The sequence below is a fragment of the Cygnus olor genome, chromosome 1 (assembly GCF_009769625.2).
Source record: "Cygnus olor isolate bCygOlo1 chromosome 1, bCygOlo1.pri.v2, whole genome shotgun sequence".
NCBI lineage: Eukaryota > Metazoa > Chordata > Aves > Anseriformes > Anatidae > Cygnus > Cygnus olor.
The window spans coordinates 208,900,958-208,917,371 of NC_049169.1; the positions used below are offsets into that span (position 1 = coordinate 208,900,958).

Consider the following 16,414-nt stretch of genomic DNA (forward strand, 5'->3'; position numbering starts at 1 on the left):
AATTTACTGGTTTTTGAGTTTCCTGGGAAAAAGAGAACAGATTCTTATGCCTTTCTCTGTATCCTGTCTTTGGATTCCTCACAAAATTATGGAGAACACAAATGCTGTCTGAGTGGAGCAGGGAGCATATCTGAATTAGAAATGAATGTATTAATTTACTGCTCAGAAACAGAGCAGTTATATATTCCTCCTTCCCATTTGAAGGAACTACTCTGCTGCCTCTGGATAGTTCTTTGTCTTACTGCCCGTTTGGGTGTTTTACCATATTTCAGCATACCCGATGAGAGACTTCAGATGTGATCTTTCAGAGCCTTAACTGTGAGTGTAACGCGATAAACACCAACGTGGAATGCAAAAGGCCAGTTAGGCAATTCTCTCTTGCGTTGTGCCGAGATGATGCTTAGACCTAGGCATTATGAAAGCTTTTAAATGCTTGCACAAATTAAAAGGAAGGGAAGTGAAAGCCCTAAATTTGCTTTGTCATTTTGAGGGAGGATTTTTTTTGTCTTTCAAAAAATGTTTGCTAATTGTATTTTAAGGTAGCAAAGATGAATTTGAGGCCCTGGAGGCCTTTCTGCTCTACATTGGAAATACTTGGGAAGGCAGTAACATGTTCGTGTTACTTCAAACTATGTCAACATTTTGTTGGTAGAGATCCATCTCAAATTTAGTGAGATCAACAAGTCTCGCAAGTCTCTCAAACGCCAATTGAGATGGAAAGGCTTTTGGGGGAAACTTGCAGTGAGAGCACCGCAGTCATCTTGGTCCTGCTCAGTTCGTGAGAAAGTACTCAACGTGTCTTCTTACCTGAAAACAGAAAGCTGAGGGATTTTGCTTAAGACGAAGGAGCCAGCTTCACAAGGACACAATGGGAAGTGTTCCAGCAGCGGTTTGCAGAAATGTTCTCAGCGCCACGTGTGATGGTCCAGAAATGAGAGGTGCTCAGAAACCTGCAGCCCAGCTGGGAGCTTGTGCTTAGTCCATTTGTGCAATTTCATCTGAGGTCTTCGCCGAAGTGCATGGAAAGGAAGGGACCGAAGCAGAAGTGGAAGTCGAGACCTTCTCGACTCGGGGCTCGCCCCAAACCCTGCGCCGGCTCTGCCTCGGGGCTCCTGGGTCCTGACGGCTGATGCGGGCTCCGCGCTGCCGCCTTCGAATGCAAACGTGCACGCGTGCATGGAGGAGCACGTGGAGAAGCTGGGACAGAAGCTGGTGGCCTGGCTGCTGGCGGCAGCACGGCACGGCACGGCACGGCACGCTGCTCCTTGGGCAGGGCTGGCTGCTGCAAACCACTTGCAGGGGGCTGCACACCGGGGTGGGGAGCCTCCCGTGCTGCTCGGGGCGCAGCGCGTCTCGTGCATGCGGAGCTGAGGTTTCCTTCAGCCCAGGTGCAGGACAGAGGGAGGGCTGTTGCATCAACTCAGAGAACGTGGCGTTCCTGGCTCCTTTCAGAGTAGCTGTGAGATCTCATTGATGCACGTGGCTGGCACTTCCACGACAGAGCCCTGCTGAGGTGTCAGCGCCCTGCCTCCTGGCCGCCCTTGTCTCAGAGCCCAGAAAGGAGCCGGCGGCCCCGAGTCCACTGGAGCCGTCTCCAGTTAACTCCTCTCGCGGGCAGCAAGGGGAGCGGGGAGGTTGCATGCATGCAGCTCTTGGTTTAAAGACCTCTGCTCCTATTTCAGGTGAAGCAAAGAGGTTTTCTGGTTGCCTCTAACTTTTTTTCAATTCCCCCTTGAGCTGCCGACCTAAGTTGTCCCATCGGAGGTGTTCGTCTGAGCACCGTGAGCCGGAGACGACAAGCAGAGTGTCGGGGCTGGCATGGTTTGCTCTCACATAAACCCTCACTCACGCTCACCTTCCCGTTCTACATCTGCATGAACGCTGATGTAAAAACCTCTGGGTCTTCAGGGAGTTTTAGAGGAACCTGTGCTGAGAAGCCGTGTTGGCTTGCTGGTACTTCGAGTGTTGTATGGAGTGGCTGAGCCCCATGTGTGGCTGCCCTGAGGCACGTAAATCTTGATATCAAAGCTAGGATAAAAACGGCTGTACCAGTAACAGAAAGGAATTAGGGTTAAGAAGTTAGGGTTGCTCTAACTGGGGTAGCGGCTGAACACGGAATCACGGCTAGCTTCATCGAGCTCATCGTTCTCATCTGTAGCTTTCTTGGTACATCCTTGTTTGAGATTTGCTAAATAGTAAAAAAAAAAAAAAAAAAATCTGCTTCAAACATGTTTTTGGAGTTGTTGTTTTTTCAGCACCTAAGAAAACAGTTACTTACTTCTGTTCTCTCATGCATCCACACTTTAAAGTAACTGTTCTGCTAAGTGTTGAAAAAGGAGGGGTTCAACACCGAGTTATAATTCTGATGGAAAGTGTTTGACGGTTTGAAACTTGATCTCCCTTCTCTGGGATCACAGTCAGATTTTTTCAACAAAGTTGCTTTCTTACCTCTTACGCCTCTGTGCTCTCTGGTATCTGCGTGGTATTGCCCTAAAAACAGCTGTTCTGATGGTTCATACACGGGAGCTATCATGTATTATGTAACGCCAGGCATGTTATAAAACTTTGAATTTCATCTTTCAGACTTTTTTTTTGCTTCCCCATTCAAATTGAATAAATGTTGGCACAGTCCTTGTTTTTCTAAGTATTGATGTAGCTCATCTTTTCCCTTTGTTGTGGCACCTGGGTCACAGTTTCTTCCAACACCACCGTAAGTTCTCACATCCAGCTACGGTGCAAGCAAAAAACAGCAGAGTTAATCGTTTGTTCTCTCTTTGAATTCAGCGGTGTCTCTGCTTCTCTTTCAGTGACTCGTCACAACCACCTGAAAGACTTCATGCTGGTGGTGTCTATTGTCATCGGAGTGGGTGGCTGCTGGTTTGCCTATATCCAGAACCGCTACTCGAAGGAGCACATGAAGAAGATGATGAAAGACCTCGAGGGGCTTCACAGAGCTGAACAGTCTCTCCATGACCTTCAAGAAAGGTAAGCTCTCTGTGTCCGCCCAGTTGGAGCATTCAGCTGGTGATCTTTCCTGCAAAGTTATTCCTCGTTTAGATTTCAAGCAAGACTTTCTTCCCAGCTGTCATCCTTCTGTGTGGCAGTCGCCTTCTGGTGCTGTGTACCACAGTCGGCACCTTCCTGAGCAATTGCAGCAAACCTGCTACCCGGTCTTCATAGCCCAAATGGGTGCATGGCTCTCAAATTACTTTACCAGTTTGCATATGAAGATGTGTTCATGCTCACTTGACCTGCTCTTTTGAGGTTAGTTAAGTGTTAATTGAGTTAAGCTAGTGCTCTTATGGTGTACCATGTGAAGGTTTGAGTGGTAAGAACTTCCTGGCGTTACTGGCGTCCTGAATTTGTGCACTGAAGCCACTTGAGCAAAGTGACGTCTGGCACGCTGCTGAGAGGTGGACCTGAGGGCATGGTGACATGTAGCCGAGCACGGCTGTGTGTGCTCACCCGGAGGTTGCTAATGAGCAGTTTCATTTCCTTTCTGTCTTGTTTTTATGTTAGTTTTAGTTTTTTAGTTCCGGTTCTGCTCTGATTGCTGGCTCTAAAAAATTGTTTCTGAGCGTCGAGGAGATCTTGACTCCGTACATTTTTGTTGTTGCTGGCACATGAGAGCGCTCTCCTTCCCCTTGGAAGTTCGGTGCTTTAAGGTGTAAAACATCAAACTGAGAACAACCGACCTGAGCGCTCCTTCAGGGCTTGACAGTGCTTTGCCACTCGTAGTTCTGTTGCAGCCTCTTATTCTAAACAGGTACTTCCTACGCACTTACCACAGTTAGGTGTATAGCAGCAGTGACATGTATGGTGGTTTCTACTCCCAGTCTGACTCCTGTTGAAAATATATCAGGACTTCCCCTCTACACTTAAAATTACAGTGTAAACCTGCACCTAAAAGGGAAAACGAGCCTCTTAAAGGCATGTGAAGTCATCCAGTTCACGCAGAACTCGTCATCCAGGTTGTTTCACTCCGGGTTTTGGCCATCAGGAAGCATACTGATAGAGTGGCGGCAGTCAGGAGAGGAATTACACATCCTCTCTTGGATTCTTCTTTGAGCCGTGTGTAGATGTCAGTGCTTCCCTGCCTGCACAGTAATACCTAATCCAGGAGTGTTCCCTGGAAGAATGAAAAAAAACCACGTGTGGGGGGTATTAAGTATGAGTGGGTGAACTGTAGGCACTTAGGCAAAATACCGTAGCCTAAGGAGTGTAATCTGTAGTCACAGAAATTATTACAGTGGTTCCAGTAAAGCTGCTCATCAGAGAATGGGCTGAAAAAGCAGGCTCGCTGTGTACACAGGGGTTTTGTAGGGAAGGAAGAGCTTGCAAGGCTGCTGATGACAAACCAGAGGGGTTTTCTGGCAATAAGATTTTTTTAAGCGTAGATTTATCAAGTAGCAGAGCATGGTAGACTTCAGCTCTCCTTTTTACTAATTTTAAACGTAATATTGAAGGATAAATCTTAATTTGGCTGCTGTGCAAGTTGACAGCTACGTTCCCGGTGACGTCTCTGAGAGCGGAGCCCGCCCCAGTAACACGCTGGCTGCCTGGGGGCGGCGTTGCAGGTGACCGGTACGAATGCCAGGATCCTAAGGTTGCAGATCCGCAGTGGAGATTTTTACAAACAGCTGAGGCTTCGGAAACAGTGCGATGCACACACTGGACCACAGCATGCTTTCTTACCTACTTGCTTAAGGGAAACAGCCTCCTGGGAAATGTCCGTGTGTGAGGGATGTTTGAAAGCCTTTCACTGCCAAGAGAGTACGATTGCATCAATTAGTATCTGTATGGAGAGGAGAAACTTAACAGACTGCTACGTATCAGTGGTGCAGATACGTGACCTCCTTTCTTTTTTAACTTGAAGAGAGAAGAAGCTGCATTTCCTCTCCATCTGCTGAGGAGCTGGTTCTAATCCACAGCTCATTTCACGAAGCTTTGCATAATTTTACATTACAGGCTGGAAATATCCCAGAGAATATCCCAGAGTTTTTTCTGCAGCCAGGACACAGGAATTCCTCCTTGGTGTCCAGCTCCTGCAGCAGCTACTCGAGGCAGTGGTGCCCGGGCAGGACATCGGTGTCACCATGCAATGTGGGAGCCTTGGGCCCTGCTGTGGAGGGCATCTGTTAAAGAAGGAGATGGGCCCGGGAAGCTTAACTAATGCTGCAAAGCCAGGCAGGGGAACCACAAAACCATGTGTGCTCTGCATAGCTCGACTCTTACACCAGCGCACCCTGTGGTGGTTCTGCAGGGCGTGCTCTGCGAGGGGCTGTCCTCTGCAGAGGGCGCTGAGCTGGAGCTCAGGGAGTGGGAGGCAGATTCCAGGCCCTTGGCATCCTCTTGGCCCAACATTGAACGAATTCTCCTGAAGAGGTGAATACGCCTTCACTTCTTCAGCCTTGCTTCCTGGGAAGGTTTGGCTGTGGAGCTCAGCTGCTGTAAAAGTGGCAAAAACTACCAACTGGTGCCTTCCCATGGACCTGGGTAGGAAGTTCTGCTTGAACTAACCTCTTCCAGCTCATGGAAATCCAGCCAGAATCTCTGGAGGGTGCACGATGCCTTCTTCAGCCGTGTACTGACTGCTGGCACTGTTACTTGATGGACAACCCCAATGTGTTCTTGAGGACTAGAGAAGGGAATGTATTTATAAAGAGCCATTTTCTGTTCATGTTCAAAATACCTTTTGAGAACATCCTTCAGTTGAGTGACCCATCAAAACAGAAAAGTTCATGTCTTAGCACGTCCACCTGAAGACCGTGCTCCTGCACTGTGAAGCCCCCGATGCACCTTGGTTCCGTGCCCGTATCACAGGTGCAGCTCTGATGGCACCTTGGTGTCTCCTGGAGTTCAGTGCATGTGAACCAGTGTGGCTGAATCAGGTGCTCTGCACAGACAGACGTTCAGATGGAACGCACAAAGTGTGGTTTTGTCCATAACCAGCGTAAGAAAATATGGACTCCGCTGCTAGGAAAAAAACAGAAGTAAGGGAAAACAGAGTATTAGTGTGCCTTGGAAAATCATATTAAGGATAAAATTCCCAGGGAAGGAATTCTGCGTAATAGTGTAGGGAAATTTCTCCTTTAAACAGAGATATTTTGGTGGTTCGGGATTCTAACAGCCCTAGTGTGGAAGAGCTTTAGCAATGATGCACAGGGCAGAGAGCGTGGGTTTATCTGAAAACTTGGAATGTCTTGGCAAAATCTCCTTAAATTGTGAAGAAAAACATTTGAGTTTCTCAACAGAGCTGTAAATTGAAAATAAACCTTTTCCAAGAAGAGAGCCAACATCATGGCTGCTGAGAGTCCAGCCCGTCCAGATTTGTTTTAAATCGCTGTCTGTATGCCAAGGATGAGCCTCAGCAGCGGGAGCATGCAGACTGCGGTCGGTCACTGCCGAGAGCCTGTGCTCTGCTGCTGGGCCGTGCTCATCCCTGCTCCTTGCTCCGCTCGTGGTGCCCCAGAGACCCCGCTCACCAGAGCCCTGCTTACTCAGGCCGGCGCTGCCTTTGCCTGCTCTCCCGAGACGTTCTGCTACGTGCGGGGCAGGTACCGGCACCCGGAGCCGAACCTCGCTGTCCCCTCTGCTCCGCCACTCCTGCGCATCGCCCCGTTGCCTTGCTCTCCAGTTTGGACATTGAAGATCTTGAGTGGGAGAAGATCTTCGCATTTTGGAATACTTACTGCTGGCTAAGATGATTTCGTTTGTGGCTTTCGGGGATTTTTTCCTTTTCATTTTATGGAGTGCTCTGTAGAAGCAGCTACTTAAGCAGGGCCGGAGGTGTGTGTGGAAAGGACCGGCTTGAGTGGGGAGCAGATCACAGAATCACACAATCATTCAGGTTGGAAAAGACCTCTAAGACCATCAAGTCCAACCGTTAACCTAGCATTGCCAAGTCTACCACTAAACGATGTCCCTAAGCACCACATCTATGTGTCTTTTGAAGACCTCCAGGGATGGTGACTCAACCACTTCCCTGCTGCTAGCACTTGGAGGTTGTTTGGGTGGCAATGACAAGAGACCTTACTGCCTCTTCTCAGGACAGATTCATTCTTGATGCTAGCAATAGTGCTAGGATAGTGCAGCTCCCGTAAAGTGAAGACACAACAGAAACCTTGAAACAACTTGCAGTGACTGCAGTGTCACGGCCCTCAGCGGGCTGAGGCTTCCCAAGCGGAATGGTTAACTCTCCTGAACGGGTGCAGGTAATCTGTTATTACTTTCTGGTGCCATACATAATCCCTGACAATTTCTTCATGTCATGAGGAAAAATAATCACTTCCAGGCAAGATTAAGACTTGTCTAAATTTAAACATTTTTGCAAGTGGAATATGGAGACGTCCCATCTGTGTATTCATGCCTGCTCAGACCTATCTTCCCCTCCTGCTTTTTTTTTTTTTTTTTTTTTAAATTAAAGGCAGAGGTTTTTGTAAAAACACTGAAAATTCAAATGAAAGTAGTGAGCATTTTAAAAAATGAAGTAAAGGTGAGAATCCAGAGTTGACAACTTAATTTCTTCTCAGGCATGGCGAACTTTCTCCTTGCCTTTTCAAATATGATCTCTGTTCACATCAGCGTAGAGTGAATAGGATCGGGGCTGCTCGGGGCTGCGGCTGGCCAGCAGGCGCACTGTGGTGCAGGACAGCCCGGTGTGCACAGCACTGGGCTCTCGGGCTCTCTCTTTGCAGACTGCAGAAGGCACAAGAGGAACATCGCTCTGTGGAGGTGGAAAAGGTGCACCTGGAGAAGAAGCTTCAGGATGAGATCAGCATCGCCAAGCAGGAGGCACACCGGCTCCGAGAGCTGCGGGAGGGCACAGAGAATGAGCTGAGCAGGCAGAAATACGCTGAGCAGGAGCTGGAGCAGGTAAGGGGTCAGCCGGGCGTGGGTGCACTTACATACGAGACGCCAACGAGAGCAGTAGGCAGCTCCTCACTCTGCTTCTTCCCTCTGAGGAATCCAGTGATGTTCTGCTTCTGACGCTTTTTGCCTTTGCTTTTCCACTCCCCTTTGTGGAGGAAAAGATCCACATATTTCTTCCACCACTTCACATTACACATCCCCCATAAGGAACTACAGCGTTGCTTGCACGTTGGGTAGCAGGGACAGCAGAGGTGCTGTCTCGAGGGACGTGCTGCTATCACGTCATCCCAGCGCGCCTTCCAAAAGGAGAGGCATTGAACTTGGCCTCTAGCTGCACCCCTCTGATGACTGCTAACCCCCACTCCAAACCATAAACTCTTTCTTTTTTTCTTTTGTATTTGTGGTTTTAGGAAGAATGTAGAATGAGTTCTTACTGTGTTTCCTTGTGTCACAGAGGTGTACAAAGGAAATTTTCTTCCAAGGAAATTTAACACTAGATTAGAATCTGTATAGGTTAGAGGTCATATGCAATTCTCAAAAACATTAGTTTTAAATCTAGACTGACAGGAAAATGTTGCATATTGAAACACAGGCCTAGAGAGAATATTGTGTATAATGCTGCTGCTGGAAACGATGAAATGTGTTTGGTCCAGAAGTACACACAGACGGAACGTGTGTGATACTGTGAAAATAATTTGTCATAGGTCAGAAAAAGGATTCCCAATCCTACGTCTAAAAACCTTGATTCCCATAAGCCATAGGGAAGTGATGGAAATCAGGGACATTGCTGATGGCACCTGCCCACAGCAACAGAGAGCAAGGAAACAACGTCTGGGGATTTTACCTCAGAACTACCTGTTGCCCAAACCTACAAAGAAAGTCCAAAACACAAATCCGATTTCTCCTTCCTATTTCACCTGAGAGAAAATTCTTATCTGACCTTAATTTATAGATCAGTTTAAACTGAAATTTTGTGAGCCAGAATGGCATGGGCTAAGCAAGTACCTCAGCTCTTCTAAGGCCATCAGCATGCCCTTCCAGCCCTGTCCAGTCTTTCTGCCACCATGGAGGGTGGGGAAGAAAATGAAACAAGAATCCAGAGTTTCCCACTGGCAAGGGAAGAGCATCTGTCCTGGGTCAACAGGTAGCCAGGGAACAATGGGGCAATGTAACTAAAGTGTGCAAATAGTCAGCAGTCAGCCAATTTCCTTTCCTCTTCCTCTCTTGTTGGAATAAGAGCAGTTCAGACACCCACAGACTCCTGTGACAAGCTTTGCTCTCTTGGTCTCATTCCTCCTAACTTGTCATACAGCCTCTCCACAAATTCATCGAGCTCCATTTCAGAGCATGCATTTGTACCTCTGTACTCATGTAACCAGAAATTCAGACATTTTGTATCGGGGGCCATTCAGTGAGGACATACAGCCCTTCTCTCGTAACCCGTAGCCCTTGTACCCAAACTGCTACTGACCTTTGGAGAAGGTAGAGTGCCATCCATTCCACTTTCCCCCTCCACTTTACATTTGTCAAGATATCTGAAAAGCCAGAGATGACTTAACCACTCTGTTGTTTCTTAGAGGCCTTCGTGAGGGATGCATTGCAAGGGTGAGTATTGGTTTTATCCACCTGACCCCCACTGTGTGGTTATAACACAATCACCACCCCAATGAACTCTAGACCACAAATACAATTAACCAGTCACTCCCACTGACCGTAAACTCATCTGGTTTTAAGATAGTCTTGGGTCCCAGTGAGTATTAGAACAACACCCTCTTTTGCACCAGTTGATTCTTACCACTAAAACAGTATTCCTGCTGGAGTCCAGCATATGAGATTAAAACCAGTAGATTTCAGGGGTTGGGCTCTCGTATATATACCAGAGTGTTTACACTGATCCCCTCACTAGGTCATACTCCACCCAAACCATGACCCCAGACCTCAGATTCAGAAGGCATTTGTTGCTTTCTAAGTTGTTGCTCTTAGTGGTCATATTGAGACCTTAGAAATCTCCACAGGAGAATACACACAGTCTGTTTGCACGGATTCCCCTCTGCAGACATGTCCGCGTTTGTGTTGTGAACACTGCTGTACAAGGGCTCATTTCAACCACTTATCCTTGGCTGTTGTTCTGCACTGCTTCCCTTTTCCATAATTCCTAAGAACATTGGAAGCGTTTTGAGCACACCTCTACCCCAGATACGTAGGGGCAGATTTCTTGTCTGCCCATGCACTTACTGATCATGATCAGGGTTCTGCATGGACTGGGAGAAGCACTTGGTGCAGCTGACATCCAAGGGGAAAAAACAGGCTGTCCTGAGGTCTGTGATGCTGAATTTGCAACTTTTGAATGACTTAGGCCATGTTATGTTCAACAAGACTAAATCATACACAAAACTGATATGATAAGTAGCTCACCTCTTCTGTGGTGCCCCCTGGCTACTTCCAGATGAATTCTGCAAATGTACTCCAGCATAAAATATGAGATGAAAGTATTTGAGTGTAACGTGGTGCTTTTGGCTTGCTAGAAGTTATGCTTGTGCTGGATTTGGTGAAAAGTGACTGTGCTAAACAACATGTTAATGGAAAAGATTCAGGTTTGAGCAATCCTTTAAAAAATGCACATCTTTAGTTCAAAAATGAAAAGGCACTGGCACCTTGCTAGCTAAAGGCAGGTGTGAACAGAGCCATGGGGAACAGGCATTGAAGGTCCCGCTGACCGTGTGCTCATTAGGTCAAGGCCCCAGAGACCAGAAAGAGGGAACGGGTTATCTGCAGAGCTCCCTGGGCCTTCTGCAGAGCTCCCCAGGCCTTGCCCCACACGTGGCATGCTGTCTTGTGGCTGGACCCCAGACCGTGTGCCGCCAGCAAGTGCTCGGCGTTGGCAGGGTGCCGCTTGCCGTGGCGGTGAGAGCACCTGAGCGTGCTCAGGGTTGGAGCTTTGTCAACAGCAAGGCCGTTGTACAGCACCCAGCCACGTGCACCCCTCCTGGGCTTCGAGGTGCCGTGGTCGAGGGGCGGCCCCGTGGCCGAGGGGCTGCATCGCCCCCGGGGCACAGCAGGGCTGAGCTGCAGTCGCCGTCCAGATGTGGAACAAGTGAGCAGGGCTTAGCGGTATTGAAGTCCCTCCCCATCACGTGTAATAAAAGAGATGTGTTAATTCTTCATGCACTAAGTGCTTGTATATCAATTTTTGGTGTTTTCAACCTGCTTATCACCCACTTTCTTCTAATTTTGTAATCACCCTGATCCCCAGCAAGATAAGTGTGTGCAGGAGACGAGCTGCGAGGGAAGGAGAGTCCCCAGGAAAGCTGCAGGAGCTGCTGATTCCAGACGTGGCATTTCTTTTTCTGACCAAGTAGCACATGTTTTGTGTCTAAATATTTTTGTCATCTTGCTCCAGTGCGAAAGTTGTCTTTTGACAAGCTCCCTCTGTTTGGCTCAGTAGCTGCAGTGAAAGGAGGCAGTTGCCTGCATGGTGTTGTCAGCAGTTTTGCTTCGGGAGGACGAGAAGTTGTGGGTTTAGCAGATCTGAAGGCAGGCAGCAAACTGCAGAGATTTCTAGAGGCAGGAGATAAGCACTCTGAATATCCTTACCTAAAGTCTCGTTCCATTTTAACTAACTTGTATATGGTGCTGTCAGCTCTGGAGGATTTACCGTCTATGCCACTGTGAGTCAGAGGAGCTACCCTAACAGATGGGCAGAGAAGGACGTGCTCAGCACTGCAGCGGGGAGGCAAAGCAGCACTGCAGCTGCCGGATGTCTTTGAGAGAAACATAAAAAACAAAAAAACACAATAAACTCACCCTTGAGATGAAAGGAAAGCAGTGTGGGCTGTTCTGGTCATCCAAGCGGAGCGCTGGATGGCTGCCCACCTCGCACTCCTCCGTGCCACCTGCTCACAGTACCAGGATGCCACCTCTCCTATTGACTTTAGCTCCTGTCACGAGTAAGATTAAGTTGTGTGGAGTCTTTTTTTTTTTTTTTTTTTCTGGTGCATCAAAAGCCGTGGGCTCGCCCCCAGCAGTTGCCCGGTGGGTCACCAGCGGAGCGCTGCGGGCAGCGGCTGTCCCCTGCCCTCCACCGCTGCCCGTCTGCTTCTCCCCAGGTGCGGATGGCGCTCAAGAACGCCGAGAAGGAGCTGGAGTCTCACTGCAGCTGGGCTGCACCCGAGGCCCTGCAGAAGTGGCTCCAGCTGACCCACGAGGTGGAGGTCCAGTACTACAACATCAAGAAACAGAACGCAGAGAAGCAGCTCCTGGTGGCCAAGGAAGGGGTGAGAATTTCAGTGTCCTTGTCCGAGGTCTTCCCCTCGCGGTGCCGGAAGAAATGGGAAATGAAACTTGTGTAAAAGTGTGTTCTTCTGCATCTTCTTCCCATTTCCTTTCAGTGAGCCACTTCTGTGTTCATCTGTTGTGTCACAACATGCCAGAAGCCTTAGCGCACAACAGCGCTAAAAAAATCAGTGTGAGGTCCTGTAGTTCCATAAACTGTTGAGGTGAAAGACACGATGCAGTTACGTGGCTGTGGCTCTTGACTTCATCATATCTAATGCCTTAGTTCTGCCTTTTTAAAGTGCAGCAGGTGACTAAAAGCAGTGATAAGCAATTGCCTCTCGCTGAGCTGCAGGCACTGACTGTGGGCATGGCCGTCAGCTCCTCAGCACGCTCAGTAGGCTGAAGTCCCGTGAAGGTGCAGTGTTAGTTGTTGGCTGTGCGTGGTGTAGTCAGTAAGCAGACAGTTTTGCACCTTTACAAATAATAATGTTTTACAGGCATGGGAAACAAAATTTATAATGTGCATGCAAACTGTAGTGATCAATCATCGTCTCTCTATTCCCAGTGAAAAAAAATTCTGTGCCAACTAAAAAGCAGTGAGCTGCAGGGAAGCTGTTGGAACATGCATTCGTCTCTGTGGACATTTATAGCAGTCAGAACTGACAGCTTATGAAAATTTGTCTGCCTTAAATGTCTTTTTATTATGAACATCTTAACATTTCAGTGGGTTTACTTCTGTTGTGTCAGATGTCACGTCCATGTCCTTGGTTTGTCTTTTGTAAGTCTCAAGTTAATGCCACCAGATCTTGTGAACCAAAGATCTGTGTGTGGAGACTTCAGTTGTGAATACACACAGTGACAAAGGGAAGGTTAAAAAAAGCAAACACAACAACAAAACACAACCACACTAGGACATTAATATTATTTCTTTTATAGTTTTCTCATGAGAAAGACCAAGCAAGAGACATGGAGTAGCTGGTTCTATTCCCTCTGACTTTTGGGAAATCAGAAAGGCCAAGGAGGAGCATGAAACCTGCAACCTGCTTACTTGCTTCCTCATCCACTGCGTTAGGAAGAATTTACTGAACATCCTTCAGTAAAAAGAAAATTCACACTATTTACATGTGTGCTAACAGCTGCAGGACTATTTCTGTCTCAGACCATCCAGGATGTTCTTGTCCTGGAGGAAACATAAGGTCAGCTTCTTCCTGTGACCTTTTTTCTGTTAATGTTCCAGGCTGAAAAAATTAAAAAGAAGCGAAACACCCTGTTTGGAACATTTCATGTTGCTCACAGCTCATCTCTAGATGATGTCGATCATAAAATCTTAACTGCAAAGTGAGTATCTACTTAATGTCTCCCTTTATTTCTGTCTTCCTCTTTAACCTCTCTTGTATTTCAAACACGAGTGTACTGTCTGTGGGCTGTGCAGGTGCTCTTGGTCTCATTTGGCTTGCCTTTGGGTTCTGCTGACTTTATTTAGATGGGGTCGGGCTCGCTTCTTTTAATCAATTATGTTTTATGTGTGTAAAATTAAACTCATAGTTGTGCAGAGCAATTAAAAGTCCCATGAAAATGGCCTTTCCTAAGGAGATGGGAGGCTGCAGCATTTACGTGATTATCCCTGGAAATCCCAGTTGTTACTGCTTTAAAGGTTACTGTTCTATTCTTGAATGTGGAATGAAAAATGTCTCAAGCGTTAGGACGCAAAGCTGAACCGCCAGACTCCCTCTTTCAGGCAATGTATTGTGCTTTTCCTTCAATTGCTACATTTTCCCTCGTTTGACCCTTGTTTTCAGACAAGCCCTGAGTGAAGTGACAGCGGCGCTGCGGGAGCGCCTGCATCGCTGGCAGCAGATAGAGCTGCTCTGCGGCTTCCAGATCGTCAACAACCCCGGCATCCACACGCTGGCGTCAGCCCTGAATATCGATCAGAGCTGGATGGGCACCCCGCGCCCTAACCCCTCGCACTTCATCATGACTGATGACGTGGATGACTTGGACGAAGAGATCGTGTCTCCCATGTCCATACAATGTACGTAGTTCGTCTTGGCAGTGTGTGGGGAGAGGTGGAGCTGCTACAGTAGTTCAAATGCGTTAGGAGGAATTCAGGTGTCTAAGTTGTTTTCTAAAGGATCAGAGAGAAAATATTAGCTGTAAAGGGTTGGGAATGTCCATAAGTGCCAGACGACCGCTCGTTGCTTGCAGCCTGTTAATTCCAGCAGAGCTAGTGATTTGTATATGTTATTTTTCATCATTTAATCATATCTGTGCTGTTCTGTTCAACTCACTGAACGGAAGCATTTACGAGAAACAAAGCTATGGGCTAGTCACAGAAGTGAGAGGCAATTGAAGTGCGTTTTCCCTCGGTTACAGCACTTGTTCAGGATAGAAATGGACTGGGAGCACCTCCTCCGCATGCGAGCTTTGCACCTCTTGCCATTCTGAGCAGGAAGGAGCAGCCTGCTGTGGTGATACTGCCCATCTTTAATAAATTGTTAAATATATATGGGAGCAAAGGCTGAAACCCCAATGCCCATCTCCTGTGTAGGGGTGTAGTCACCAGGGCGACCATTCCTTCCCTCTTTGTCAGTGACTGTTCATATGCAAAGTGCATCAGCTCCTGTAGAAAGGAATGGGGATTTGGAGAGGGAGAGCCCGCTCTGGGGAGCTCCGATATCTGAAGGGGCTGAACCTGAGTCACCGTGTGCCTGTTACTCTCTCAACTGCTGAGCTCTTGCGTTACGTGAAGGCTGTCTCCTTCTCTGGAAAAGGTTTGTGAATCAGCCCTGACTCTGGTTCCCATGTTCAACTGACCCAGATTCACACGTGGCCTAGCTTCTCTCAGAAATGCATTTCCCAAGTACAGTTTTCTGTCTCTAGCTGTTGCATAAGAGAATGGGAAGCAACTCCAGACGCTCTGACCACTGCTCTGCACCAGCAGGCGCAGTGACGCAGGCAGAAGCTCTTGGCAGGAGCAAAGCTTTCTGAGCTGCAGCTGGGAGGAGAGCAGTGCTGACTGTATGAGGTGTAGCAACCTTTTTAGTTACGTCTGATTCAGGTGACTTTCTGGCCAGGCCTTCATCAAAGCCAGGTCTGTTTAACGGGGCAGGTGGGGGAAGGACGGACAAGTCTCAGGCTGGTCGCTGAAGGCAGCAGGGGATGAGGCAGAGTACCCAGTGCCCGGGTACCTGCAGGACGCGGCAGGCAGGAGGGACGCGGTGCTGACATGTTTCTGGGGCTCAGCAGGCACGGGGCACGGAGTCTGGGCTTGTGTGTGCATAGGGAGTGTTTAAAGCAAGTGTGCCCTACCGGTCTTTGTCTTCAGTCACCAGCTGCAATTGGAAACCACGCTAGACTGCTTAGCACTTAGAAAGGTGCAAGCGGGGTGTTAGCGAGGTAGGGGTGTTCCGAAGAAATCCCTGAGCAACAACTGAAGCACGCTCCCAGGGACGGGAGCTAGATAAGGCGGGAGCCCTGGGCTCAGATTTTAATCCCCTGCTCCTTTGTGCCTTGCTCCAGACACCTGGAGCGAGGTGTGTGCGCGGTGAGCGCTTGCTGTTCCAGTTAGCCCAGTAAGCGGAGCGGGGCCGTGGCGCTGGTCTGCGTCCCCGCCGGTCTGACTCACCAGGGCTGGCTCCCAGCAGGTCCTCGCTGCCTTCCCCCGGAGGGCTTTGTTGGTGTTCAAAACCAGCATCGGGAGAGGCGCGTGGAGTGCTTCCTCCCCAGGCGAGCTGGGGGTGTTGCTGGCTGCCAGTGATGATTGTCCCTGTAAATCACTTTTCTCTCTCCCTTCCACACCCGATTGGCCTTTCCCAGATGCAGCCTGGCTTTTTGGGCGCAGGTTCAGTGATCGCTCGTCTCTGTCCTCGGAGGATCAGTCCCTCTGGAAATACCCTGGTTTGGTTCTTTTTGATTATATATATATACATTTTTTGTTCTACCCTCTGCCCTTTTTCTAGACTAAAAATACATACACAAATTTTCCAACTTTCCAGCACGGGAAACTAATGAATGTACCTTTCTTCACTGAGTCATCAGCATCTTTACTAACCCCTGGAAAGAGTCTGGTGGGACGAAGAAGAATCACAGTTAGCTCTACTCCTCACACGCTTTGGGGATTTTTTATTTTTTTTTTTAAATCCGGTTATGAAATGGGGAGGGTTGTTTCTGCTTGTTCTTACCCCTGAGGCGGCGATGAAGGATTCAGGCTGGCGGGGGTGGCACTGCTCCCGTTCTCAGCCCACTGCCTCCGCAGCCAGCCCAG

The 16,414-nt window shown here is 48.4% G+C and overlaps 1 protein-coding gene across 4 annotated transcripts in view; it reads left to right on the plus strand.

The window, feature by feature from the left end:
* Nucleotides 1-16,414, plus strand: part of STIM1 (stromal interaction molecule 1) — a 95,194-nt gene that overhangs the window by 64,661 nt on the left and 14,119 nt on the right. For 2 of the 4 annotated variants that reach the window (XM_040536943.1, XM_040537003.1), the window contains exons 6-11: nt 2,808-2,985; nt 7,698-7,875; nt 11,979-12,146; nt 13,385-13,485; nt 13,947-14,182; nt 15,967-16,047. In XM_040536943.1, the coding sequence (XP_040392877.1) occupies nt 2,808-2,985; nt 7,698-7,875; nt 11,979-12,146; nt 13,385-13,485; nt 13,947-14,182; nt 15,967-16,047 (942 nt within the window). The remainder of the gene's footprint in view (nt 1-2,807; nt 2,986-7,697; nt 7,876-11,978; nt 12,147-13,384; nt 13,486-13,946; nt 14,183-15,966; nt 16,048-16,414) is intronic. The other 2 variants (XM_040537077.1, XM_040537163.1) reach the window with 1 other exon arrangement.